Source organism: Urocitellus parryii, chromosome 8 (assembly GCF_045843805.1).
Source record: "Urocitellus parryii isolate mUroPar1 chromosome 8, mUroPar1.hap1, whole genome shotgun sequence".
NCBI lineage: Eukaryota > Metazoa > Chordata > Mammalia > Rodentia > Sciuridae > Urocitellus > Urocitellus parryii.
Genome location: NC_135538.1, coordinates 143,126,524 through 143,153,946, shown reverse-complemented (window position 1 = coordinate 143,153,946; position 27,423 = coordinate 143,126,524). Strand labels below are relative to the sequence as shown.

General features: G+C 42.5%; 1 protein-coding gene across 4 annotated transcripts in view; it reads right to left on the bottom strand.

Annotated features, from left to right (window-relative positions):
* LOC113179846 (phosphatase and actin regulator 1) overlaps positions 1-27,423 on the bottom strand; it is a 287,810-nt gene that overhangs the window by 228,320 nt on the left and 32,067 nt on the right. For 2 of the 4 annotated variants that reach the window (XM_026384589.2, XM_026384591.2), the window contains exon 1: positions 9,856-10,128. The exons of the other annotated variants lie outside the window; for them this stretch is intronic. In XM_026384589.2, coding sequence (XP_026240374.2) covers positions 9,856-10,108 — 253 coding nt within the window. In that variant the 5' untranslated portion in view covers positions 10,109-10,128. Of the gene's footprint in view, positions 1-9,855; positions 10,129-27,423 lie in introns of those variants that run through there. 4 annotated transcript variants of the gene reach the window in all.

Below are 27,423 nucleotides of genomic sequence, written 5' to 3'. Positions count from 1 at the left end.
AACAACAGCAGTTTCCAAACATATTAATAAACATGATGTGGGGTGGTATCAGGCAAACGCATGCCCAGCAACAGATTTTATGTCTCTCAGGAAAGAACCTAATTCTGCTCCGTGCCCAGCCTGTCCAAGAAGGATGGTGGCTAAATGTGCAGCAGATTTCACTCCTCAAACTGTGCCAGGAGATCCCAGTGCCAACCCTTGCTGAGAACACCTTCAGGATCCAGAGGCCTCCCCGCTGCGCTGGTGATCTCGGCCAGCAGGGCCTGGCTTCTGGGAAGCCGTGTTCCCGTTCTCTCTTTTATTTCCCACTCTCATCAGAATTCCACTTGGTTTTTGCTCTCCCCCTTTCTGCTTGCTCTTTCTGCTCATGAACTTGGAGCGGAGCTACCGTGTCGAGAAGGTGGCATGAAAAGGAGCTGAGCCTTCATTAGAGATTGCTACTGTCCTTGAAATAACATCAGAACTGAGGTGAGGGGACAAAAGAAGCAGAACGGCACAGCCCTCAAGATGCGACTTAGAGAATGGGAACCGTCTTGTTCTCCCCCAAGAGCCACTGCCGGGGTTGCAGCTTGTTTAGAAGATAATTATTTGATTTTATAATTACTTTTGTGGGTTGCAAAATAATTACTGTGTGGCACATCTCCATGTGCCAAAATAGCAGAGGCGATTGTTCTAAAGTTCACAGCCAAACAACAGAGTCATGATGGTTGGCTCTTAGGTGGGGTGCAGAAAGTCCCTCCCCTTTGTGAAGCATGCCAGCCTGAGGCCCACATAAAGGTCAGGTGGAGGTGGGGCTGCTAAAGACAAGGAGCACGCGAACTCAGTTCATTTCTGTGTGTGTAGGGGGGAGGTACCAGGGATAGAACTCAGGCCACACCCCCAGCCCTATTTTGTATTTTATTTAGAGACAGGGTCTCACTGAGTTGCTTAGTGCTTCACTGTTGCTGAGGCTGGCTTTGAACTTGTGAGTCTCCTGCCTCAGCCTCCCAAGCGTCTGGGGTTAAAGGTGCGCGCCACCGCACCGGGCCGGTTTCTGTCTTTTTAGGTTGGTTTTCATTGTAAACCTGTCCCTCCAAGTACACTAAGACATCAAAAAGTCCCTTTAAAAGACCAAAGTTTGGGCTGGGGTAGAGCACTTCCTAGCACGTGTGAGGCCCTGGGTTCAATCCTCGGCACCACATAAAAAAATAGATGAATAAAATAAAGTTATATATATGAAAAAAGTTCCCTCATTAAAAAAAAAAAGACTAAAAGTTGTGCCAGGCGTGGTGCACTCCTGTGGTCAAAGATACTTGGGAGGCTGAAGCAGGAAGATCCCTTGAGCCCAGGAGTTCAAGGCAGCCTGGGCAATGTTGCAAGACTCCATCTCAAAAAAAAAAAAAAGGCTGCAATGTGCCCGAGTGACACAGATACAGATGTCATTTGATACTGGATAATCTACAGGGTCTTTCACAATTCCAAGTTCAGATACGGTGCCAAAATGATCAGGAGTGGTATTTCCTCACGATAAGAAGTTTGATGTGTCCAGGGATCATCACACTTTTTCCATAAAGGGTCACAGAGTAACCACTTGAGGCTTTGCCGGTCCCCATTGCTACCACTCAACTCTGCAGTTGTGGCCTGCAGGCTGTCATAGACCCTGTGTGACAAATGTGCACCGCTGTGACCCAACAATGATTTATGGACACTGACATTTGGATTTCATGTGCCTTGTGTCACACAATATTATTTTCATTTTTTTTAACCATTTGAATTTATCAAAAAAAAAAAAAATTCTCACCCTCCCAACCCCAGGGGAAGTGTCTTGGGCCAGAGTCTACGCACCCCTAAACTAGATGGTTCTAGGCACCTCTGCAAAGCTCATTTTCCAGGTGGAAGAATCTCAGGGCAGAAGTGATTCAAGGTCAAGTAGAGGGCAGCAGGGTCCCCAGGGCCTCCTGATTCTACAGACACCTCTTCATCAGATCATTTTCTCTTTCCATTTTTATGAGTTAACACTCTGCATTGGGGTTTGGTTTTGCCCCAATTTGCCCAAATGTATCACTGTCACATTTTTTCATTTAATTCATCACTTTAAGCAGTTAAATTTCAGTGGTTCGCACAACTAATCCCTTCTTAGGGGTCTTGTGAGGGGTGACCCTCAGAGGCAGCCGAACTTGGCTGAGAAGGCGACAGATGGAGCCAAAGGAACAGCCTGGTCACAGCAGCATCCGCAGGTGACCTGGGGACACTGTGGCCACTCTGTCTGAATTTGATTCTCTAATATGGTTACAGTAATAACTACAACTTTCAAGGGTCATTCTGAATGTATGCAAGGAAATAAGATGAGAACTATAACATGTAAATATACTTAAGCAAATGGTCTATCTAGATTTCCTAAACTTACTGGTTTTCTTAAGTGGATTAAATTCACTCTTTTCTTGACACCTGCTCAGAACCTTTTTAAAGTTCTTTTCTTTCTCTCTCTCTCTCTCTCTCTCTCTCTCTCTCTCTCTCTCTCTCTCTCTCTCTTTTTGGTATTGGGGATTGAACTCAGGGGTGCTTAACCACTGAGCCACATCCCCAGCCCTTTTTATTTTTTATTTTGAGACAGGGTCTCACTGAATTGCTTAGCATCTTGCTAAGTTGCTGAGGCTGGCTTTGAACTCGCCATCCTCCTGCCTCAGCCTCCTCAGCCACTGAGATTACAGTGTGCACCACGGCCCCTGGCTAACATTTTATCTTAAAAGGTCCTCAAGGTGGCTATAATCCAAAACACCAACAATAATAGATATTGGAAAGGACACAGAGAAATGGGTCTTTCAAACCTTCATCACTGGCAGGAATAAAAGTAAAATGGAACAGTCACTTTGGAAAACAGTCTGGCTATCCTCAGATGGCTAGGCATGAAGGTACCATGTGATCCAGCCATTCTACTCCTAGGTCCATCCTCAAAGAAATGGAAATGAGCTTCTATGCTAATGCTTGGATGTCAATGTCCACGGGCTGTATTTATAGCAGTCCAGAGGAAAAGCCACCCTGTGTCCATCAGCTGATGAGTGGATGAATAAACGGGGCCTATCAACACAACAGACACAGTCAACTATAGAAAAATCAAGTTCTGATGCACGCCACAACATGGGGGACCCTGAAAAACATCAACTACGTGAGAAAAGCCAGCACCAGGGACAGTACACCACACGGTTCTATTTAGATGAAGTGCTGGCTATAGGGAAATCTATAGGTTTCCTGGAAGGGATGGTGGGGGGTGGGTTACAGGACAATTAGATGAACAGGCAAAGGGAACAAAGGGTTTTGGGGAGACAGGATAATGAAAATGATCTAAAATTAACTGTGATGCTAAACGCACAATTCTATGAATATACTAAAGGCCACTGAATCATATGCGTTGAATGAATGACTTGTATGGTGTGTGAATTATATCTCAATAAAACTTCCCAAAAAATCCCCCGGGGAGACTTGCACCCTGTCATGTAGCAAGTCCCAGCTGCTCAGCTCGGTAGTCCAAGCCCTCCACGTGTGGCCTCTACCCACTCCTGGGCTCCCTTCTCGTCACTTTCTAGCTGCCATGCTCTACCAACCCCTGTGAGCTGGATTTTCTCTCTTTTATTTATTTATTTATTTAGGTCTGGGAATTGAACCCATGGCCTTGCACATGCTAGGCAAGGGCTCTACTCCTGAGCCACATCCCTAGTCCTCAGACACCTCTTGAAACCTCAAACATCTTCCATTTCGGTTAGCAACCTACAGAAAGGAATGTTCTGGGCTAGTCAACAAGTACTGATCCTGCTCTCCCTCCCCAAAATGTCATGCATATATCCTGCCTAGTAATCCTTTCAGTTTGATCTTATCTCCTTTAGATAGATAGGTCTGTTTTATGCTAGAAATTTCACAAATATTTTAAATATTTTTTTTCTCTTAAACAAAGCAAAGAGTTTCAGATGTGTGTGTAAAATTCATCAGAATGACGTTAGAATAGAACAGAAAACGATCACTAAAATTATATGAGTTGAAACCTACGCTATAAATAAGACCAGGTGATTTTGTATTTCCTGTGCTTGAAAGTGTACTGAACACATTCTGAGTCTCTAACAGCTGTAGAATCTGTCTTTTGACAGTTACTGCTCCAGGTCAAGGGGCACCCTCTCCTGAGCTATGAGTGGCCACCACACAAACTCAGGATTTTCCCTTGTCTGATCATTCCTAGAAATGCTACCCTAAAACCCCCACTCATATTTGCTCAAGAAAATTCAGGAGTGGGGAATCTGGGTGACGAATCTATGGGGGTTCATTATTCTAGTGTGTCCACAATTTTTCCTACTCTTTAAAAAAAGGAGTTAGCTCCAATGTATCACCTCTGTGAAGAATCCCTGCCCTATACTTGGTACTTAGTGGATGAAATCTAAACTCTTTTAATAACTGTTCTAGGCTTTTCCTAACCTTCTTGCCCAAGGTGGGACCCATCACGTTCTGCCTCCCCAAAATGATAACTTTCTCTTTTAGATATTTTCTTCAAACTTCTGTGCACGTACGTGTCTAACTTTTAATCTCCCTGTATGATTCCGTTTTATTGATTTTATTTTCTCAGCGCTTAGAGTGGCACATCAAAGATGATTGACAAATAGACTGGTTGGGAAAAAAAAATGAATTGCTCCATCAAATGTTCCGGAGTAACATGCGTCGTTCTCGGCCACATTCCACCTGCTATCACTTAACCTCTTCCTGGACACAATGCTTCATCCATTTTTCCTAAAATGCCCTTCCTTTCTTGACCTGGAAAACTCTTCCTGTAGGTCTTGGTCCAAATGTCCCCTCCTCTGGAAGGCCCTCCTGCTTCTTCAGACAGTGAACAGTTTCCTCTGGTCATTTAGCTGTGTCCAAATTCCTCAAAGGCAACAGCTGCTTGATGTCACCAAGCTGAGGGGACCCTGAACATGCAGGCTGCTAGCTGTACCAACAGATGCAGGAGAACTGCGTGACAGCCCACTTGCTGGAGGTCGTGACACCTCAATAAAATTCAAAGTCAATCTTGATGAGGATCCCTCCACTCTCTCCACCCCTTCCTAATATTCTGTTAACCCCTCTTTTGTTTATTTATTTATTTGTCTGAGACACCGAGGCTGGAACCCGGGCCCCACACATGCAGGGCAATTGCTCTACCATAGCTAGACCTGCATGGCAGACCCCACACTCTCTGCGTCTCTCTTCCCTACTATCTCTTCCTCCCTGGGAAAGAATGAGGCCTCAATCTGCCTTCTTTTTGGATTATCCAGCTGACCAAAACATGCTGTACCATACAATCATGTACAGATGTAAGTTCTTTCTCTTAGCACGTAAGAATATATACCTTAACTTTGAGCTATACAGAAGATGGGGTGCTTTCATCTTGGACCCAACCCAAGGAATTTAATTACAAACTCCAACTGTGTGGTCCAGCAAGAGGAAAAACCCAAGGCAAAGCTGAACTTGGCAGCAACATGTGAATGATAGTGATCACAGCGGATGTGCCTTAAGCACCTCTGCTGGCCAGGCACCACTCGAAGTGCTTTGTACCAATTATCTCATTAAATCCTCATGATTCCATGCAGTAAATAATAATATGATATCTTACAGCTACCCAGCTAGCAAGGGGTGGGAGGGCTTTAGTGAAAACAGGCTCCAGGACCAGCTCTGGAGCAGAAGGAGAAATGGCTTCCCTTTTCAAGGTCAGTTCTGCGGCAGCCTGACATCCGGGGGTGACTTGACCTTGGAGGATCTCTGCCCTCATCCTGATGCTCCTTGCTTTTGTCACCTGCAGAAGAGGGATGGGACCGACCCATGGAAACGCACAAGGCATTGTCCCCTCAAAGGCCATTCTGCTGGAAGACTCCTCCAGTCAACCTGACAGAGAAGTACCATGACCATTTGCCCTCATTCCAGAAGTTCTTGATGAGGATCCCTAAGAACATGTTAAAGGTTTCTAATCCCTGAAGCAAAACGTGGAGATGCATCCAGCATACCAGTGGATTTGTGAATCTGTATGTGATTTTTATAGAACAGAAATCATATTTAAAAGACATGAACACATCCTTGAGCTACTGATTAATCACATGTGAAAGGCCCTGGGGCAGGAGTTACAATCAACATGCCTGTTTCTAAAGGCACCATTTTATTACTCTTTAATTGTCACAGTAAAAATAAGACAGAAAAACTTCTAAATATTCCTAAAAACTGTTCAAATGTTTTATTTCTATTGAAATTACATTGTCATATTAATTATGAGTGTGTGTGTTGCTGGAGATCAAACCCAGGGCTTCAAGCATGCTAAGCTGCATTCTACCACGGAGCTACACCTCGAGCCCACATCTTAATAATTCTTAATAACTATTGAGTCTATATTTCCTAAAGTAATTCCTCATTATTAGCCTTGAAAGGAACCAAATGAGAATAGAAAATGTGTATGAAATTATATACAGAAGTACTTTGCTTTCTAGATTTTCCTTTAAACCTGCTATTAATCCATTTGCAAATTAAATCACATTGTCCTGTTCACTTCCAATACAAAATTTCAGTGATGACTTCGATTTTATTTTTATAGCTTTACAGTGTACGCAACTTCTATTTAGCTATAAATTTCTTTCTCTCTATTCCTACCAGTCACCCTTTCTATCAGCTAGGGTAAAGGAAAGCTAAAAATAAAATAAATTGTTCCAGGAAATTTATAATTCTAATTCCTCACCTTAATAAACCTAGCTTATTGAGACTATACATATATACAACACACACACATACACACATGTGTGAACACACATCAAATATCTAATTTTCTACGTTTGGTGTAGGCAAAAGGTACAATGTCATTTATTTTTAAATCAACTTGATGGCACTGTGGGAAACACTATGATTCTTTGTTTTTTCCTGCACTGGCTCTAGTAGCATTGAAATTTTACATAAACATGTTTCCTTATCTAAAACTAGGCTCAGTGTTGAACCCAAACAGCTAGGAGGAACAGAAACACAAACTCTCTTGGCCATTAATGACGTGTGAATTGTACCACTCAGTTCCTTTTAAAAGGAAAATCACTTAAAGTCAACAAAGCATCTTTAGTATTAGTTCATGGATACCAAGAACTTTTTTTAAACACTTGAGTAAAAAAAGTGAAAAAAGATAATTGCTAAAATGTAATTTCCCTTGTCACATGCAGCTCAACTAGCCAGAAATAATTTTTCTTTTAATGTTTATTCTGTGTCAGCTGAATGCATTTAGTTATAGATTATCTTTAAATGGAAAGTATTAAAATTTTCTTTAAATACATTTTAAAAAGCTGACGTTTCATAGGAAAGGAAGTTAAGAATGGAGGAAGCTAAGGGACCAACACCCACATAAAATCTCTAGTGATTTCCATGGAGACCAGAATTTCCCACCACTGCCACCAAATGGCCTCCTCAGTGCTGAATGAGAAACCAGGTACATTTAGGGTAAGGCCACAACAGAGGTGCACCACATCTTAAGAAACATCTTCCTCCAGTGAGTCCTACCCAACAGGTATGTTGGGGAAATGCATTGTTGCAAACTTGACCATACATGTCCTTTAAAACAGCTGGTGTTCTGGGCATACAGGAAAAAAAAAATGCTCAAATTTCAAATTGCTTCTAGAGAAGGTATCTAGTGAAGCAGTCACTCACTACAAATTTGAATTCCCTTCACTTTTGCAGCGGGTAGCGCTGCTTTGGGCTCTGGCAATAAGAAAAGAAGCTTAAACTGACCATCCTCTATTTCCACTAGTAAGTGAGCATCACACACATTCAATAGGAGGATGAACAGTACGGAATTAAGCAAAAATTTGGCACTACAACATGTGGGCTTCCCTGTAGAAGAATGTATAGAAATTAAATACTTTAATCCTATCAGGAGATAAAGTGAACATGCATAGATTTCTCCTTAGGGCATTCTGAAGTGTCTGAAGCTCTATGTTATAAGAAGAATTATGTGCTGTATGTCAAGACATACACCTGCCATACACCATGTGTTTACCAGGGATAAGTTCATAATGACATAGACATACATCCTTGAATGTACACATGTCTTTCTATCACAGTATTTAGAGATACTAATTTATTAAGTTGATAGCAGCCCAGCACCCCTTAACCGCCTCGCTTCAAATGAGATTTAGGGAGCTCTTTGGCTTGCACATGCCCAGGCTCACCTGGAAGATGCTGCCCCACTCCCTTCCCCCTCCTCCCCACATTTGGCCATTAGGCATCATTCCAAGAGGGACCAGCAGCGGCACTCCAAAAACCTCAGCCATATTTCACTCTAAACAGACATCATTCCACAATTCCACAAGTCTCTAGGTCTCTGAGTGCCACAGTGGCCAAGGCCAAGTCACCTCTCCAAAGGTTGGGGAAGCAGCCTATTTGGGGTACAGGTCAATCAACACAGCGACTGACATTTAATAAGCACCTTGGCTTGCATCCTGTGCTCAGTTACACTCTACGGGAAAGGTCTGGCTTTGGATCATCTGATGAATCCGTTTGTACTCACAGGTCCTGTGTCCTTGGCTCACACAGCCATCATGATCAAACACACGGAAGCAAGCATGTGCTTCTCAGAAACCAATACCTTTCCCAAACTGAACGGGAGTAGCTAGTGTTCCTGTCTGCCCTCCTCCAGCATGGTCCCTGTTTCCCTCTGGCTGTCTCTTGCCAGTGCTCCACAGCCTCTCTTGCAGTTTAATCAACGAAAACTATAATTACAGCGAGTAGGACTCTCATTTTGAAGACATTAGCCAAGCCACAATCACTTCATTACTCTGCACTTCTGAGGCCCACAAAGAACTGCAGGAATCCTAAGTAATATTTGTTCTTCCAAAGGGAACAAGAGAAACCTGCCTGGCTGATAGGAAAATCTGCCTGCCCAAGCAGGTGTCTGTGTGGAGAGAAGAGGAGCTTCAGGCCAGGAGGCAGCTAATGCTCTGCCTGTAAAATCTGCTGTCTAAAACTTTTGCGCGACCTTCAGTGGCCCTCCTGGACTCTGCTCTGTGAGCTGCTGGGGAACCGAATGCACCGCCACCGAGGCGCGTCCACATCTGCAGAGCCTGCGCGCGCCAGCTGTTACTCTTCCTGGCTCCCTCTACCCAGTTACCAGCAGCCCAGCACCCCTTCACCGCCTGGCTTCACATGGGATTTAGGGGAGCTCTTTGGCTTGCACCCGCCTCACCTCGAAGATGCTGCCCCACTCCCTTCCCCCTCCTCCCCACATTTGGCCATTAGGCATCATTCCAAGAGGGACCAGCAGCGGCACTCCAAAAACCACAGCCATATTTTACTCTAAACAGACATCATTCCACAACTCCACAAGTCTCTAGGTCTCTGAGTGCCACGGTGGCCAAGGCCAAGTCACCTCTCCAAAGTGAAGCCCCCCGCCCCCAAAGAAGCCCACAACCATAATGCAGTCCAGCAAATCCTAAATCCTATCATAGGGCAAGGACGGGGAAACAGTTAAGGAGCCCATGGAGGGGGGAAAACAGGTGGACCATCTTTTTTTTTTTTTTTTTTTTTTTTTTTTTTTAATATTGCTGCAGACAAATCCCCAAACGCCCCACCTTCCCGTATAAAAATTCCAGAGTTGCTCCTTTAACTGCTTCAAACCCCTCGTTCTGAGGAGCATATACATCCGTGGGAGATGCAGAACTGCGAGGCGGGTTTGGCTTTGGATGACACTCCGCAAAGTGCCAGGCGGGCGGGTGTCATGCCTGGGTGGAGGGCGGATGTCCCCGCAGTTCTCTAGGCAGCAGTCTCCCGCTGCGCCCAAACTGGGGACCGGCAGTGCCACCTCCCGCCACCGCCGCCGCCCCGACGGGCCCCAGCACTCACCGTCCCGGGCGTCCTCCCCCCGACTGCAGTTGCTGCAAATGTGTTTGATCTCCTTGCCTAGTTGACAGTGGGTCACAAAGGACACGTTGTTGTTGTTGTTGGGGGCGGGCTCCTTCAGGGGCTTCATCCTCAGCAAATAAAAAGCTTTCTTTTTGGGTTTCTGGGCGCTCGCGCCTGGCACCGCGCCCTCCCTGCAGCGCGGCGAGCGGAGCGCAAACCTCCCCGGCTTCGCGGCGCGCGTGGGCTCCGCCATCCGGCCCCCGGGAGCCCCGGGCCGGGCGCTGCTCGGGCCCCCGAGCGCTGCCACTCGCGCCCCTCCGCCTGGCCAGCATGCCCCCGCTTCGCCCCGCCCCCGCCGCGCGACACCAACGCCACCGCGGCGGGGAGGCTCGGGAAGTCGCCGAAGGGGTCTTGACCTCGCCGACCTCGCTGCCCGAGCCAATCCGAATCCCGAGGCCCGAGGAGGGACTGCGGAAGGCGCTCCTCAGTCCTACCTGAGACGCTCCACTCGCTCCCGCTCGGGGTCTCACGTGCACATCCTCCTCTGGCAGCCCCACCCCTAGGTAATCTGGCCCCAGCAATTCAGAGCCTGCTGGCTTTGCCGCTACCTCCTCTCCCGAGCGCCAGGGCAGAATGCCAGCACACCCCCCGCCCCCCTTCTGCAAGCCTAACGCTGCCAAATGAAAGCAAGATGTACCACACACAAGGCAGCTGAGCCCAGAGCCCTGGGGTGGAAGCGATTCTCGGGCCAGAACAAATTACCATCCTCTGGTGGGTCCCCTCCATGTCCCCCTGACTTTCCCGGGAGCAGACAACCTGTTAACTGGGTAACTGAGGTTTTCACCCCCAGTTGAAATGCATCCCCCGAAATGAAGGGGACCTTACACCAGGATCATTAACACTATCCAGACTCAAATACAACTTGCGACTTTGGAACACTAGTTAATTGCACTGAAGCTTCCAGATGTCCGAGCACAGTGAATAAGGCTTAGCAAGGCAAGTGACATCTACAGAGGTTTTGCAAGAGAGGGCAGTGTCTTAAAGAAGACAACTCCATGGCTCAGTAGCAATGACCACTAATAGTAATTGAGCCTTGACTTATTTCGTTTTCTGTTTTAAGTCATATTACATCCAATAAGCCACCAATTCACTCAATCATCCCGAGGAAGTTGTCAATCACATTTTAGAGAAGCCCCACACCACAATCCCCTGGCTGGCTCTATTTAACAACTATAGAAGTTCTGAGATTCTGGCTTAGTAGGTACATGTAGGGCCCAGGAATCTGTGGATTTTCAAGCTCTCCAGTTTATTCTGATGCAAAGCATAAACTGAGAAACAGGTGTTCACAGCCAGGTGCGTGTTTTCTTTCCACTGCACCCCATTCCCTCTGAGTCACAACCTTGCTCTTTCTTCCAGCCTACCAAGATAGTGGCATTTTAAAAATGTACTATTACTTCCAGTCGTTTCCAGGAATTTCTGCAGAGCTAATTACAATTTCCTGGGACTGGAACTTTTGCAAAAGGCAGGTCATTGCTGGTCTCTCCTCCAACTGGGCATATTCGACATGGACATTTCACTTCACAGGTAAAAGGGTCAAAAATTTACTAGGGAGATTAAATAACTGTATCATAATATTCTTCTGTATGCTCAATTCTATCATCCTATCATTTACACGATTTCTCATCTGCAAAACATTCTGCCCAAATCAGCACGGTAAGAGTTTCTTTTATTTGGAAAGTCTGGGATCCAGCTGTGATTGTCTGCACCAGGAGATGTCAGGGACAGAAGAAGAAGGCAAGTGTTAGAGCTGTGCCCTCTTTAATTAGATCCGGGTCCCTGCTTGTCTACCAAGGGCTTCTGTAACCTCTCCCGTCTCCCCAGATGATAAGCCCAACCAGTCACAGGTAAATGCCACTAAACCTGCTCATTCTTATCACTGGGTCCCTGGCTAATTATAAACCTTATCTTAGAGGTGACAAAGGATCCATTGGTAATACTGAACAGGTATTGCATTGTCACGGGAAAACATTTGTCATTCTCTTTTTCTAATCCTCAGTCTCATCCTCCAAACTGCGTCACCTAACACCCTTTGGAAAAGAGGAGACTCTGTATTGACAGCCCATTACATCTTTTCAGAACTGTATTTTTTAAATTACCAGTAAAATGGAAAACCACTTTACTCTCTGCCCCAGAGGTCAGAACAGGAGACCTGCAGAAACCCCATCGGGGCTTATTAAAACAACTGAGCCCAAAGCAATCTTTTATTCACTCGCTATATTCTAAGTCAAACCTAAGGGCTCTGTGTGTCCCTATCTTAATTGGCCGAGTGGTGCTGTGATTGTAGCATAGCAAACCCTGACACAGCTTTCAGCTTAGACTCAGATATCAAAGGATGTGCCCCGAAGTGTGTGGGCTCCTTATTCAAGTTAAGTGTGTAAAGGCCTTTGGTTTGCCTTGGAGAGCTGTATTTCTTGTTTGGGGGGCCATCTTCCTAAATGGTACTACCTGAGTTCATGCAGCATTTAAGCAGTGATATCCAATATGGCACCCACTTGCCCTGTGTACCTGTTTACATTTAAGTTAATTCCAATTCAATAAAATTCAAATTCAGTCTCTCTGCTGCACTGGCCCCAATTCAAGTGCTCAGTAGCCACATGCATCTGGAGGCAGCTGTATTCACTGGAGAAACTAATAGAATATTTCCATCATCAAGGAAACTTGGTCTTGGAAGATGTATGAATTTTAGTGACTCAGGCTGAACTCAGGGACAATTAGTTGAAGTTTCAGAAGCAGAAAAGTGCTGTCTTCTACAGCAGGCAGATAAAGAAGGGACCAAGTGGCAATGTGCCTTAGCACTGGTGGCAGATTGGAAGCTGGTAGCTGTATCTGGTGGCTTCAGAAAGCACCTTGCCTCAGCCAGCATCAGGGCTAATGTGACACATATCCAAGCATTTTCTCGACCTTCTCTGGCCACTGTAGACCACCTCAGCAAAGCCTTTTTCTGATGTCCACTATTATAATTTCCTCGTAGCTCTTGATGCCTAGAGATGTCCTTTGTCTCCTCCCATCAGACACACATATGTTTAATTATGAACCTCACAATTATGGCTTAATTTGGTTGCTATTGTTGATAGTTACCTCCCTGAGTTGATAATATAAGAAAACTGGTCATCCTACAGTGTTCTAGGAAAAAAAAATTATAGGCTCTTATTTTCACTTGTAAAAGGAAGGGAGAAAATATTAAAGAGAAGGAGAATCCAGTGCACTTCATCACTCAAACCCAGGCCTGTGTGGCTTGCATGGAATTTACACTAAGATGATTTAAATGGGGGGAAAAATCCTGTTATCACTCTCAGTGTCACTGAGCTGCATGACAGTCTCCTCTTCATCCAGTCTTCAGAATAGACTTAACCTGTGGATACCCTTCTGGAAACTTATTTGATCTGGACCTTGCTACTCAAAATGTGGCCCCAAGGGCCAGCAGATTTCAATTACCTGGTAGCTTATTAGAAATGCAAGCTCTGTCTCAGAATCTGCACTTTACAAAGAACTTCAGGTGATCTGGATGCACACTGAGGCTTGAGAAGCACACCCTAGTTGGTAATTTCCATAGGAATCAGCCCAATAATTATTAATTGCCTACCAGAGGAACGGCTTTTTTGGTTCCAAAATAAATCATAAAAAAGACTCCTGATCTCTTGATGCTTAAAAGTTATGGGAAAGAGGATGCCCTCCATGAATAATAATAATAATAGAACACCCCAAACTGAAAATGTGTGCAAATTCATACCTAGGAAGAGCTACGGAAAATAATGCATTTAGTCATTCTCACGTGCAAAGTGGGGGCCACGTGCAAAGAGAGTTCTGCAGTGGCCAATGTGGAAAAGAGGGAGCTCATGGAGGAATTCCCTGGGAAAGTGTATCTGTAGCAACTGGGGCAGAGGGGTGGCAGTAGTGGCGGCAAGTTCCTGGACAAGGAGATTGTGGTGGGGGTGGAGTGGATCCCAGGCAAGCAGCCACTGGTCTGGAAGTACCTGTTAGACCCAGCAAGGGCAGTGACTAAAAACTGTACTTCCTAGAAGATCCCACCGTTAGAGTGACGAGAAGGCAACTGCAGACCTTGAAACCCCCAAAATCTGAATGTAAGAAGCAGCGTGTGAATCATTTTGAACCCCATCATTCTTAGCTTAAAGGAGACACAATCAAACTTAAGGGTAGAGATTTGGAAATCCTGATGAATTTCTGTAACTCCTATGAAAAAGACAGTGGAAATATAACATATTAAGGTCAAAAGAGGGCGAAGCAATAGAACCATTCAGAGAGGTGTGCTCAGATAAAAATGACTACACACAGTGGAGGTAAGAAGATATTTTTTAAATCCTTTTTTTTCCTTTCTCAGTCATTTTTTTTTTCTTTGATTTAAACTCCAGTTATCCATCCCATTTTCCTCCTGTTTCTGCCCCCTTTCTCGTTCCTATCCTCTCTGCAACAGATTGAATGTCAGATCTTTGGAACATATGAATGTGACCTCATTTAGAAAAAGGGTCTTTGCAGATGTAATTAAAGATTTCGAAATGAGGAGATCATCCCAGATTATCTGGGTGGTCCCAGCATCCGACAGCAAGTGTTCCTGTAACAGACACTGGGAGAGACATAGAAAAAAGAGGCGGCAGCATGTAAAGTTGGACTCAGAGACTGAGTGACTCAGTCTAGGTAATGCCAACAGCTGGAAGAAGATCAGGAGTGGGATCTCCCCAAGCACCTCTGGAGGGATCCCTGCTGATCTGACACTTAGACTTCCGTTTCCAGAGCTATAGGAAAATAAGAGATTGTTGCTTCAAGCCCCCAACTTTGTTGTGATCATTTGTTACACCAGCCCTAGGGACTACTCTGGAAACATTAACAATGTTATCATCAAGAATAGGACCTAGCTCTTTCTAGGTTTGATATAAATGTATAGTGTGTCAAAGCCAATCCCCCAAACCACAGGCTGAATGTCTTCTCTGATATGCGGATGCTAATTCACAATAAGGGGTGGGGGCTAGGGAAGAATAAAGGTACTTTGGATTAGGCAGAGGGGAGTGGAGGGAGGGGAGGGGGCAGAGGGGTAGGAAGGAGAGTAGAATGAATTGGACTTTGTTACCCTATGTGCATACATGACTACATGACCGGTGTAACTCTACGTCACATACAACCAGAAAAATGAGAAGTTATACTTCAAGTGTATTCTATTATCACATGTCACTAATTAGAATAAATTTTAAAAAGAAAGAAAGAAAAAAGAAAAAAAGCAGAACTGTAAGCAAATCTACAAAATGCAAATTCAGAAAATGGTGAAAAATCACTTCTCATGAGTTCATGAGCACAGAAGCGTAGTGTACAGCTGCAGTTGTGCTTATGTGTGTGATGTCATTGTTGGTGTGTATTTTGTTGTTTTGGCAGATGACAGAATGAGCATATGGATGGAATGGAAATAGACTGTCATCAAGTGGAGATACAGCTCCCAGACCTTCTCATAGTTAGTAGAGCAGTCCACTCATAGCCACCAGGGATACCTTCCAAGACTCTCAGTGGATGAATGGATGCTGAACCTGCAGAGTATACCGAACCATATGTATACTACATGGTTTTCTTACCATAGAACTCTGAAACCTCAGCATAGCATCATTTTCTTCCCTAACTTTTCATTAAAAGGAAGCACTTTGTAGCATTTTTCTTTTCTCCTCCTCCTCCTCCTCCTCCTCCTTCTTCTTCTTCTTCTTCCTCTCCCTCTCTCTCTCTCTCTCTCTCTCTCTCTCTCTCTCTCTCTCTCTCTCTCTTTTTGCATACCCAAATTGCCAACATCATTACTCTAGCACTTTGGGGCAATTATTATGTAAAATAAGGATTATCTGAACACAAGCACCCTGATACTGAATCAGTTGATCTGATAGCCAGATCAACTACTAAAAGACCAAGGGCAGGGAGCATATACAACAGGGATACACTAGACCAAGGGATGATTCCTGTCTGGGGTAGGACACAGCAGGATGGCACAGGATTTCATCACACTATTCAGAATGCTGTGCAATTTAAAATGTATGAATTGTTTACGGAATTTTCCACGTAATATTTTTGGACTGTGGTTGACCACCAATAACTGACACTGGGCAAAGAGAAACCACAAGTAAGAGGGGACTTCTGAGTAAGGAGATGTGATCAGGGCTCAATGTGAGAGGCTGGTGAAAATTCTGTAGGCAACTCAGTGATGTAACAAGTGGAGCTCATGTTGAGCCCCTGTGCACTGGTCCAGCTGCGTGGATTGTTTATGACTGGCATCTCTTCTAATAGGTTGAATGTTCCTTGTGTATCTTGCAAGTCCACTTATTAAACATTTTGCATGTCGCTCTTGCAGATAAAGATTTGAAAGAAGCCACACATGCTTTTCTCTCCCATAAGAAAGGTTTTCTCTCTTAGTATTTTTCTTCCACCTATGTTTTGGAGCCTAAAAGAACATTCTTTTGACCTTCCTTTTCCCATTCTTCTTTCTTAATCCACTCTGTTAGGTTTCTGGTGTGACCTCCAGGGAGAAGTCTGTGCATAGCAGGGTCACAGAAACATTTCACATGGCTGCTTTTAGAACAGGGTTTTTATGAATATAGTTGAGATAGCTAAATGATATTCTTTTTTCCTTTTTTGTGAGTTTTTTTGCTTTGTTTTGTTTTTGTTTTTTTACTTGTTTGTTGTTAGTTGAGAGTTTTTTCTTGAGAGTTGAGAGTTTTTTCCCCCTAAAACGTTGAATAGAAAGCAAATTTACTTCTAGGCTTATGACGACGATTATGCTTACCAAGGGATTATTTTGTGCACATTATTCTGCAAACACACAACAGATAGCAACAAGAAGAGAGAGGGGATTAGAATCATTTAGACAAAAGAGGTGACTGAGTGAGGGCTACCAGGAGTCCATTCCTGGAGCTCCTTGCAGCAGTATTTTGTTTTGTTTTTTTGGTGCTGGGGACCTGGTGCATGCAAGGCAAGCACTCCATCAACTGAGCTATATCCTCAGCCCCCACACAGCAGTGTTTTGAATGGCTCCTTTATCTTTCTGAATTGTCATGATGAGAAGTAGTATGGAACAGTCTCGCTCTTGAGCCCAAATGGTGGGACCTTCCCTACAACAAGCCATGTTGTTAAAGCAAATGTCGCTTTTGTGACTATGACAGGAAAAAGATCCAGGGGGAAATTTTCTGCAAGATCTTGTAGCTTCTTTAAAGTCCTTATTGCCAATATCCAAGGAAGGCCCTTGTTGTAGGTTTAAAAACTTGGTATCAGCTCTAGTTGCTCATGTCTGGAGGAAAACAGGACAGATGAGGTAGAGCATCAGGACTGTCAAAGATTAATAAGTGAGAACTATGGTTGTTCCAAAGTATTTAGTTTCGTTTCATTTTGCTCCAAATTATAAATCCTGTAATTAAAAAGAGTTATAACATATGTTTCCTTTTTAGAACCAGGACTGCCTTTCTTTCTTTCTTCTTTTCTTTTTAGATTTAAACACTTCCAATTACTTATTTTATAGAAGTAAAAGTACCATGACAGAGGTGCTATTAGATGTGTTTATATTGTAATAAAATAAATAAATTAATGAAGCCACCAGTAAAGAAATGACTGCATATGTGTGGTATATTTACAGCACCGTGTCACTAAAAATAATGACTTGAATATAAAAAACTTGTCTTGGAAGAATTTACACAATATATTATTAAATGAAAAAATTGAAATTCAGAGAACTGACTATATCTAGATCTCATTTTTATAAAATACATATTGTGGATATTGCTATTGTTCTCCAAATATTTCTGATGTACCATCTTTTTTAAAAAATAGCTATTTTTTTTAGTTATATGTGGACAAAATACCTTTATTTTATTTTTACGGGGTGCTGAGGATTGAACCCAGTGCCTCACACATGCCAGGCAAGTGCTCTACCTCTGAGCCCCAGCCCCAGCCCCTGATGTACCATCTTGAGGTACAAGGCAGGACTGCAGTTTGTACCGCCAGATCCTCTTATGGATGGGCAGAGCCAGGTCACCAGTTCCAACCTTTGAGTGATGAGCTGATTTCAAGATGGTGGCTGCTGCTTCTGGGATTCTGGAGTGAGCTGATATAGTCTTGAATGTCCCCCAAAGACTTGTGTGTTGAAGGCATGGTTCCAGGGTGGCACTATTAGGAGGTAAGGGAACCTTTGAGAGGTGGGGCCTAGTGGGAGGAAGTTAGGTCTTTGGGGGCGTGTCCTTGAAGGGCATATCAGAGGCCCTTCCTTCCTTTCCTGCTTCCAGGAAGGAGCACAGCCTCCTCTGCCACATGCTCTCACAACAGGACTGAACAACCATGGACTGAAACCTCTGAGACTGTGAGCCAACATCACATCATTCCATTATTAATTATCTCAGGTGTTTTGTCACAGTAATGCAAAGCTGACTAAAAGAAGAGCCTTGACAATGGTCATACTAACGAGAAACAAGCTTGTGTTGTCTCAAGAGACTGAAATTTTGGAGTTGTTTTTAACTGCAGCAGCATCTAGCCTAGCCTACCAAGATAAACACAGCAATGATGTGTGTGTGTGTGTGTGTGTGTGTGTATGTGTGTGTGAATATGTGTGTGTGACCTTATTTAATCAGCATACCAACACCCTAAGATGGAACTACTGTTTTCCTTTCACACTTCGGGAAACAGCAACTGAATGGGATTCAATTCTTTTCCCAGGTGCCACAAATTAGCATCTTGCCAAGTAGAAACAGGAGCTGAAATATGTGTAACAGCCACGCACACACCTTTCCCTCCCCAAACATCCCCCTGACATCCAGAGAGCCGGTAGGTGTTTTTCATCAGAGGACCCTCAGCACTATTTTAGGACAGAAGCATATGGCATCATAAAACACAACCAAGAAAGGTTATCAGAATACAGGCACAGGACACAGAAACCTTGGCTGCCACGCCGAGCAGAGCGGCTGGTGGTAAAGGGGACAGGGATAAAAATAGGACGCACAGTTTCTTATCTATTATCTATATTGGCAGATTCCTGCCCTTTCAGTCTTTAAAACAGGCTGCCGTTTTGCACTCGCCAATGTGATCCTCTCAGGGGTGGGGTTGGGTCTAAGGTGCAGTGGGCCTCTCAGGACGATTGGACAAAGATCAGGGCCAGCTAATGATAACCAGCCAGCAGGACAGAATCACCACTGTTGCTCTCTCGAGCAGGTGCAATAAGTCCAGGGGATAACGTCACACTGGCTGCCACCGAGATTGGCCCTTTTTCCAAGTGTGAGAACTTTGGTCACCCCTAAACTGGAACTGGGCGTGCATGACACTCTGGGTGGCCAGTCTCAGGGATAGTTAAGAATTTTTGACAGGTTCATAAAAGGGTGACATGCAAATGACATCTTCCAAATAAGATGGTCTAATTCACTGAGGAAAACTTCAAAATGTCCTCTAAGACTTGTGAAATAAACCATCAGAGGAACAGTTCTGCTTCTAACAGTGAGGCTGCACCCTGTTCCCAGAGCACCAGGAGCCTGGTGAGCTTCCAAAATGATTTTTTTTTTTTTTTAATAGCAGAGAAGTCAGGCTGAAGAGAAATGAAATTTATTTTGATAAATTACATTCCGGTAGAGCTTTTCCTCTGTAATGCCTATTATAATCCATACAAATTATTACAACAATTTTAGCACCACCCATTCGGGGTGACGGTGATGAGCTTATAGGAAACAGGGCACTGTGAAGGAGGCAGGGGGAGCGGCAGGGATGTGTTATTTGGTGAGCCTCCTGTGTGTTTGAGAAATTCTGCTCATCTTTTTATTAACAAAAAGTTTAAGTTTTTTTGATTGTATGTTCATTTATAAAATACACTTAGATAATAGCAAGTCTGCTCAATATATATTAAATAAATGTTGTATCATATTGTGTGTGTTGCAAGGACTTTAAAGCCTTAACCAAGAATTTTATCATTGAATCCTCAAGATAGTGCTAAGATTCGAGGGGTCTGGCCTCCATCTCACAGGGAAGAAGCCAGAGAGATGAAGTTGCAAAAACCTGCACTGCCCAGACCCAGCAGAGCCCAGTCTGAAGTTAATGCAGGCCAGACAAATCCACCTTCACCGAAGAAGGAGGCTGTGGTCCAGGATTTGCACACAGGAAAGAGGCTACAGTGAAGGCAAAAATATCTTTCCAAGCTAACCTACCAGAAAATTCCCAAGCACTTTCTAATGATGAAGAACCAACCTGTGATCTGTGTGAAAGTACATCTACTTGCTCATACTGGATATACATCTACTTTTCTATTTTATAGTTTTTTTTTTTTGAAGGGCTTTGAAATGAATAATCTTTCTACACCCAATCTTATAATGTATTTTAAAAGCATGTTAAAACATGCATATTGGTTTGTCTGTTTGTTTGTTTGTTTGTTTTTGGCAGACAGCAAGTGAAAAACTGGATTTATCAAACTTCAACAAAAAGGACCAATGGGGTGGGCAGTGCATATCCGCCACCTCCCCCCCTTGTCCTCCCAGCACATTTATTCTCAGAGGCTGAGGCAAGAGGTTGGCTTAAGCACAAGAATTCAAGACCACAGTCTGTCTAAATAAAAAGAAAAAAGAAAAGAAATTAAGAAAGAAGATAAAGATCCGATCCTCACTCTGTTTTGCCATTGAATCAACATATCTTTACATTTTGCCAATCTAAATGTGTAGAAGCTGTTTAAAGGAAATCTTGTGAAAGTGCTAACCATGGGAAGTTCCTTTTCCCGTCACCCTTTCGTTAGTTTCCTTTCTCTTCCTTTTCCCAAACTGGCAATATGCCAGGGAGACAGGGAGCCTGCCAGGTTAAGTTCCCCTGACTTTAAGAGGTCAAGCCACCACGCCTTCCCAGGCTAGTGCCTCCCAAAGCAATGAAGCCCTTTAATTAACCTTGCATCATCTCAACCCTAATCTTCAAAACATAACTCCTATTGCTTGCAAGAGAAAGGAGCAGGCATTGTTGGACCCCCTGAGCCTGGTATGCAAAGGTCACAGCTCCCACATGCTCTCCTTAAGGCACTTACACAGGAGACCTATAAGCCTCACACCTAAAGCTTTCCCACCAATACGTTCATGAGCCCATCCACCACATATTAGCACATTTGCATATTAGGGTCTTCTAATTCTTCTCAAAAGGTGCACATTTAGCTGTGAGTTGTTTGAGAACGTACATGCACAGTTGGGAACTATTATCCGTCATTACCCTCTTCTAAGGTGAGCCCCCAAGGTGGGTATTGGCAGTGCTAAGCTTGGTGTGTGACAGTTGCATACCATCAAACAATAACTGACACTGCTTCAACTTTAAGTACATCTTCCAACAGAGACAGGCTTTGTGATTTGCGCCCCTGTACTTTAAAGTATGAGGAGACACAGGAGAATCATAGCAAATAATGTCTGCTTAAAATTTTCCCCAAGTTTCCTTAAAGTCTTAATAATGAGATAGAGATTTCTGCGTGGACTGAAAAGAAAGTTAAACTAATTTTGAGAAATTATAAATAAATAGAAGAAAGATCAATAGAATAGAGGAAATTGGGGACAGGGTGAGGAACAAGGAGAGGGAAAGGAGGAATTAATGAGTGAAGCAAATAATATTCCAAGCCTGTATAATTATGTCAAAATGAGCCCCCAAATTACATGACTGTAATGAACTAATTTAAAAAACTCTAAGGAAAAAAAAAAAGAGTTGAGCTGCTTTTCTGTAAATAAATATTTGTAACTGCTAACAAAAAAGGAAATGCATATAATTGCATATAATGCTTTGGAATGTCAGTGACATCTTGTCAGGTCAGGAGAGACCCTGAACTACGGAACTAATAGAGCTGACACACTGAATTGTTTGCTGAAGGAGATGAGCAATGTGCCGCTGTGTTCTCCAAACCAATTTTAGCTCAAAACTGTATAAAAGAGGAAAAAGATGATGGCCCAGGAAGGAGAGGGTCCATGAGCCACAAATGTACAGCGAAATGTTAATTGTAAATAGACGCATGCATTTAATATCAGGAGGGGACTGTGCAGAGCTTTGAGAGCACTGGTCACTAGGGCGATAAATGAATGAGTCAATAAAACCCTCATCTTCAACTCCAGATCGACTGGAATCTAGATTGATACTACTATCCATGATCCCAGCATACCAGCCTCCCATCAGTGTCACCTGAGCTGATATCTCCACTGATGACCATCTTACACATTGGGGGAATCCTTCATGGACACTCTGGTCTAACCATGGCTAATGCATATGATTACACATGACTCCTAAAGGAAGACATGGAGGACCAGGAAACCAGGGTGAGAAGATGTGAACAAGAGTCCTTCTTCAAAGTGGGGAATACTCTTCTGGTTGGATTTCACTTTTTTTCTTTTCTTTTGTTTTGCAGTGTTGGGGATCAAACCCACAGATGCTGGGCAAACATTCCACCACTGAACTACACACCCAGCCTCCTCTGGCCACACTCTGCTAAAAGGTATAGCTGTGTCACACAGTGCCTGGAGTTACCACCCAGGTAATCCATTCATGTGGATTTAATCATAATGTGGATTGGGTTATGAGAGCCTCAACCTAACCAGAGGTTGAGGCTCTCATAACCCAGTCATTTCACCTCTCAACTTAATTGCATTTTCTCACACATGAGCTTTTAGAGGACACCTCATATTGAAAAACCAGCCTGTACCTCAGAGCAAAGCCTGTCCAAGGAAGGGACATGACCTTTGTCCTTGGAAAGACCCACAGAGCACTACTAGGCACATTCCCACCCTGAAAAGTTCTTTATCTACAAATGAGGAGAGATCTGCTGCACCAGGTGTCCCTGACTCGGTCAGGCTAGGTGGGGACCCATAGCAGCCCCCTAGCAGCCACCAATCAGCATGAGACAGGGAAATACCTGGGATGCCAGATGACCCCAGTAGTTTATGGTGTCGGGAAACCATGTAGTTCAGCACGAACACCCCTCTTGGCTTAAACCAATCAGTTCAAATGAATCCCCCTCTTGTAGTAACCAATCACCCCTACCCAACTTGTTCTGGCCAGTGAATGTGCTAATCATGTTTTAGAGTTGTTTTTTTATTTTCCCTCGGTGTGTGATGATTTGCTAAGAGATCCTATGATGTATATGGGATCCCTGCCTTCCCCAAAGAGTGTATAAAACTGCTGCAAACCCTGGGCTTGGGGCCTCTCAGCGTCACCAGTTGCTGTGTGCGAGTGGAGGACCGAGCTAGCTCACAATAAACACCTCTTTGCTGCTTACATTGATCTCGGTCTCTGGTGGTCTTTTGGGGGTCCCGAATTAGAGCATAACAATATCTAACCCATAACAGGTGCTTTTATTCTTTACAATTTAAAACCTAGATAGTCCTCATGAAATATCACCCCCAGCCTGGATTCCATTTTCTAGGCTGCCAGATTCTGCTAAAAGGTATAGCTGTGTCAGAGAGAGAGAGAGAGAGAGAGAGAGAGAGAGAGAGAGAGAGAGGTGTGGGAGAGTCCTTTTCTGGGAGAAACTGAATTTCAGAACAGAGAATCCTTGGAAGAGATGATTATGTTTATCGACGACTGCAGGTGGTGCTGGGCAGGGTTATGAATCAATTTGATTTGCAATGTAGAGTCATGTTCTAAAGTTCATCATTGCAGCCCGGATCACTGTCCTCCTGTATAAGCTGTTCTCCTTCCAAGGTCATCCTTCTGCCCGTCACATGGATTTGAACCCTCAGCCCTACGATCGCTCCTTCATTTGAACACAAAACCAAGCCTTAAGAGCACCTTTTCCTAATTCCTTCCTTATTTAGGATGAAAAATCATCCCCAACTTTCAGGGTGAGATGAAACTGCACCCCCATCTCATTCTTCAGAAATGTGAATGAATAGATTTCTTCCATTATTCATTCCCATAAAGATCCATAAACATCATTTATAATGTATTATATACCTGTCTGTATGCACCCCAATATGATTTTCGTTAAGCTGTCTACTAGGGAACATTTTCCCTGACAAAGTGTGTCCCTGATTCCTCCATAAACCTTTCCTGAGGATCTGTTCTTCCATAAAGCCAGGGCAAGTTTACCTGAATTACAAAGATTAAAAACTTTCAGAGGGGTTTCCCCTCAAAATGATCAATACGTTCCTGATTGATAGAAAGAGGAGGCTGGACCAAGAGGTGATGGCTAAGGTCTTTCCAGAAATGCAATTCTTTGCCTCTTACAGATGTTAAATTGCAACTCTTGGAAGTGTGTCCTGAGAAAGAAAGAAGCATGAAGAATTGATAGTGCTGGAAGTGGAAAGTGACACTCGACAGAAATGAGAGCTCGAAACAACCATTTAACCTTCCGGAGATATCCAATCTTGATCGACAGCCAAGACAGGCTTCATCTCCTCCCTCTGTCACAGCATCTTTCACCACCTTGGTACCTCCTACCACTTCCCAGAAGCCTCCTCCAGGGGACTGATTCCCCACTGACGTCAGCCATCTCCTCACCCCTCCCAGGATCCTCTTTCTCAGCATTAGGTATCAAAGCATTAAGAAGCACATGTGGGAAGAGGACGCAGCACGCTTTGACAGACGCCTGGCTACCTGCTCAGTCCTGGTGCCCTTTGGGAACCTGATGCATGCAATTTATTGTAACATTTACTATAACACCCTGTATGCAGTTAAGCTTTCGTTATGAAATGCTTTAAAGAAAAGGAAAAGATGGAAAATGCAATCCTTCCCACTTCTACATTTAGATTTTAAAATGTTAACATTGCATCTTGATGTCTTTACCACTTTAAGAAGAACAGAAAGAAATAAAAATTACAGATGTAGACAAAGACCACCAATCTTCCTTTATCCACACGCTTTCCAAGAGGTACTTACTATCCTGAATCTGGTCATTGTCTTCCTTCTGTATTATTATTATTATTATTTTTTTACTTTTACTATATATGTGTGCATTTGCAAGCACTAGATTAATATTGCTTTGTGGATTTCATATGCACATAAATGGCATCACATTTTAAGAATCCTTTTGTAATATTCTATATTTAACACTAAATTTCAAGATAATTGCATTTTGATTCATGTAAGATTCATGTAGATTCACTTCACTCATATTTCCTACTGTATTAGAATTCCAATATGATTAGACCAAAGCTTTTTTTTTTTTTTAAAACAACTCTTATATAGGGCTATTTAGTTGGTATCCTAATTAGGCAAAGACAAACAATCCTACACTTCGCATCCTGATAAATTCTCCTTTGTACTCTGTGCAATAGTTTCTCCAAGGAATTTAAGTAGAATTGGAACAACTCTATCATGGTATATGCATATGGCTAGCTTAGTCATTGACAGTGTCTCACAAAGTCACTGTCAATTCCATGACACCACCAGCATATGGAAGTTTCCTCTCCACCTCTTTGTCACTTGGTGTTATCAATATTATTATTATTATTATTAGTAGTAGTAGTAGTAGTAGTAATAGTAGTAGTAGTATCCTGGGTGATTTAATTGCTATATACTGATTCCCTATTAAGTAGTCACGTTTCTCCTTTGGCAAACTGCTTTTTCATAATTTTGTCCATTCATTGCCTGTATTTTCTGTTTTTCTCAATGTTTTGCAAAGAGTTTTCTTCTGTTGTGACAAGTGTTTATAAACTGCATGTTTAGGTTGAGTCCTTTATTAATAGTTTTTTTTTATGTGTTCTTTGTCATATAAAAGATCTTTTTTTAAAAAAAGTCAAACAGCAAATGTCTGTATTATTTTCTTAAGTTTTTGACTTTCAAAGAAATTCCTTCTTATGATGAGATTTACAGTCTTCACCTGTATTTGCTTTTTTTAAAAAAAAAATATTTTAGTTGTAGATGGACAAATACCTTTAGTTTGTTTATTTAGCTCTTTTTATGTGGTGCTGGGGAATGAACCCAGTGCCTCATGTGGGCTAGGCAAGCGCTCTACCACTGAGCTACAATTCCAGCCCCTATATTTGCCCTTAAAAGTATACATATAATTAATCCATCCAATTTATTTTTTAATTATGAGGTGAGTCTAAAAGATTATTTTATTTTTTATAACATGGGGAGCCATTTTTTTCCTGGGTCCTATTATTGAATCGTACATTCTTTCTTCATTGATTTATAAAACAATTTTTTTATGTCAATTGAATTATATTACATATATTTTATATGTATTTTAAGATAATTATTGTGTTTTGCTATGCTGTATTAATGTAGTAAAATCCTGAATAGATTTTCTTGGTTAAGCCAACTAAGAATAGAATTATTCTAATTGGCCATGACATTTTCTTTTAAATATCTTGTGGGCTTAGGTTGAAAACATACGCAGGGTTTTTTGCATCTATGTTCATAAGTTAGACTGAACTATAAATTTTCTCTCTCATATGGTACTTGAGTAGTTCTTATAAAAGGATTAAATTACCTTCATGAAAAGATTTGTGAAGCATTCCTTTTTTCTTATTTCTTTAACAGTATAGATAAGGGAGAGACTTCACATTTTGTCTCTAAGAATATTTAAAGGTAATTCTTTTTTTTTTTTTTTTTTTTTTTTGCACTGGTGATTGAACCAGGGACGCTCTTCCACTGAGCCACATCCCCAGCCCTTTTTATATTTTATTTTGAGCCAGGGTCTCCCTAAGTTGCTGAGGCTGGCTTCAAACTTGCAATCCTCCTGCCTTAACCTCCCAAGTAGCTGAGATTACAGGAGTGCACCACCACAATCAGCTTAAAAGGGTGATGCTTCTTGAATGTTTATTGAAACTCACCAGCAAAACCTTTTGACCCCAATGATTTTTAATTGGCAGAGCTTTTTATTGTGGGTTCAATTACCTTTCTGACTGCAAAAGTTTCAGTTTTCTACTGCTGCTTCAGTCAATATTGGAAATTTGTAGTTTACCTAGAAAAATTCTCAATTTTATTTGTTTTCAAATTGACTTACATAAAGTTTATTTTTCCTTAAAATGTCTAAAATTTTCCTGTTAAGCAGGACCCTCAACTCTTTATATTACCTTCTCTTAGGGTATTCATAATGAATTTTGCCAGAGATCTGCCTATTTTATTAATATTTTTGAAACATTATATTTTATTTTTTGAAGTCTTCTATGGTAACCCTGGATTTCCTTTCCAGTAAGTTCTTCCCTTATTTAAATATTTTCTTTCTTCAGTTTTCGAGTTAGTGTTGCTGTACTGTTTATTATTTCTTGAGTTGACTGTGTGGTTTTTTCAACAGTAAATATTAATTATTTCTTAATACAGTTTATGTCTATTTAAAGCTATAAATTTACCTTAAATACCACTTGCAAATCCCATGTATTTTTTAAAGTACTTTAAAATTATCATTTGGTTCTAAATATTTCATAATTTAATTATAATTTATTGTGATAAATGAATTTATCAGGTGTTTAATTCCAAACATATTTTCAGCAATATTTTGGTATTGACAGGTGGCATTATTGCACTTTAGAGAAAATGCTTTGTATGGTATTAATGCTTGGAATCTGTTGATTTTTTATGATCCAGCTTGTAATTAATTTTTAAATGGCT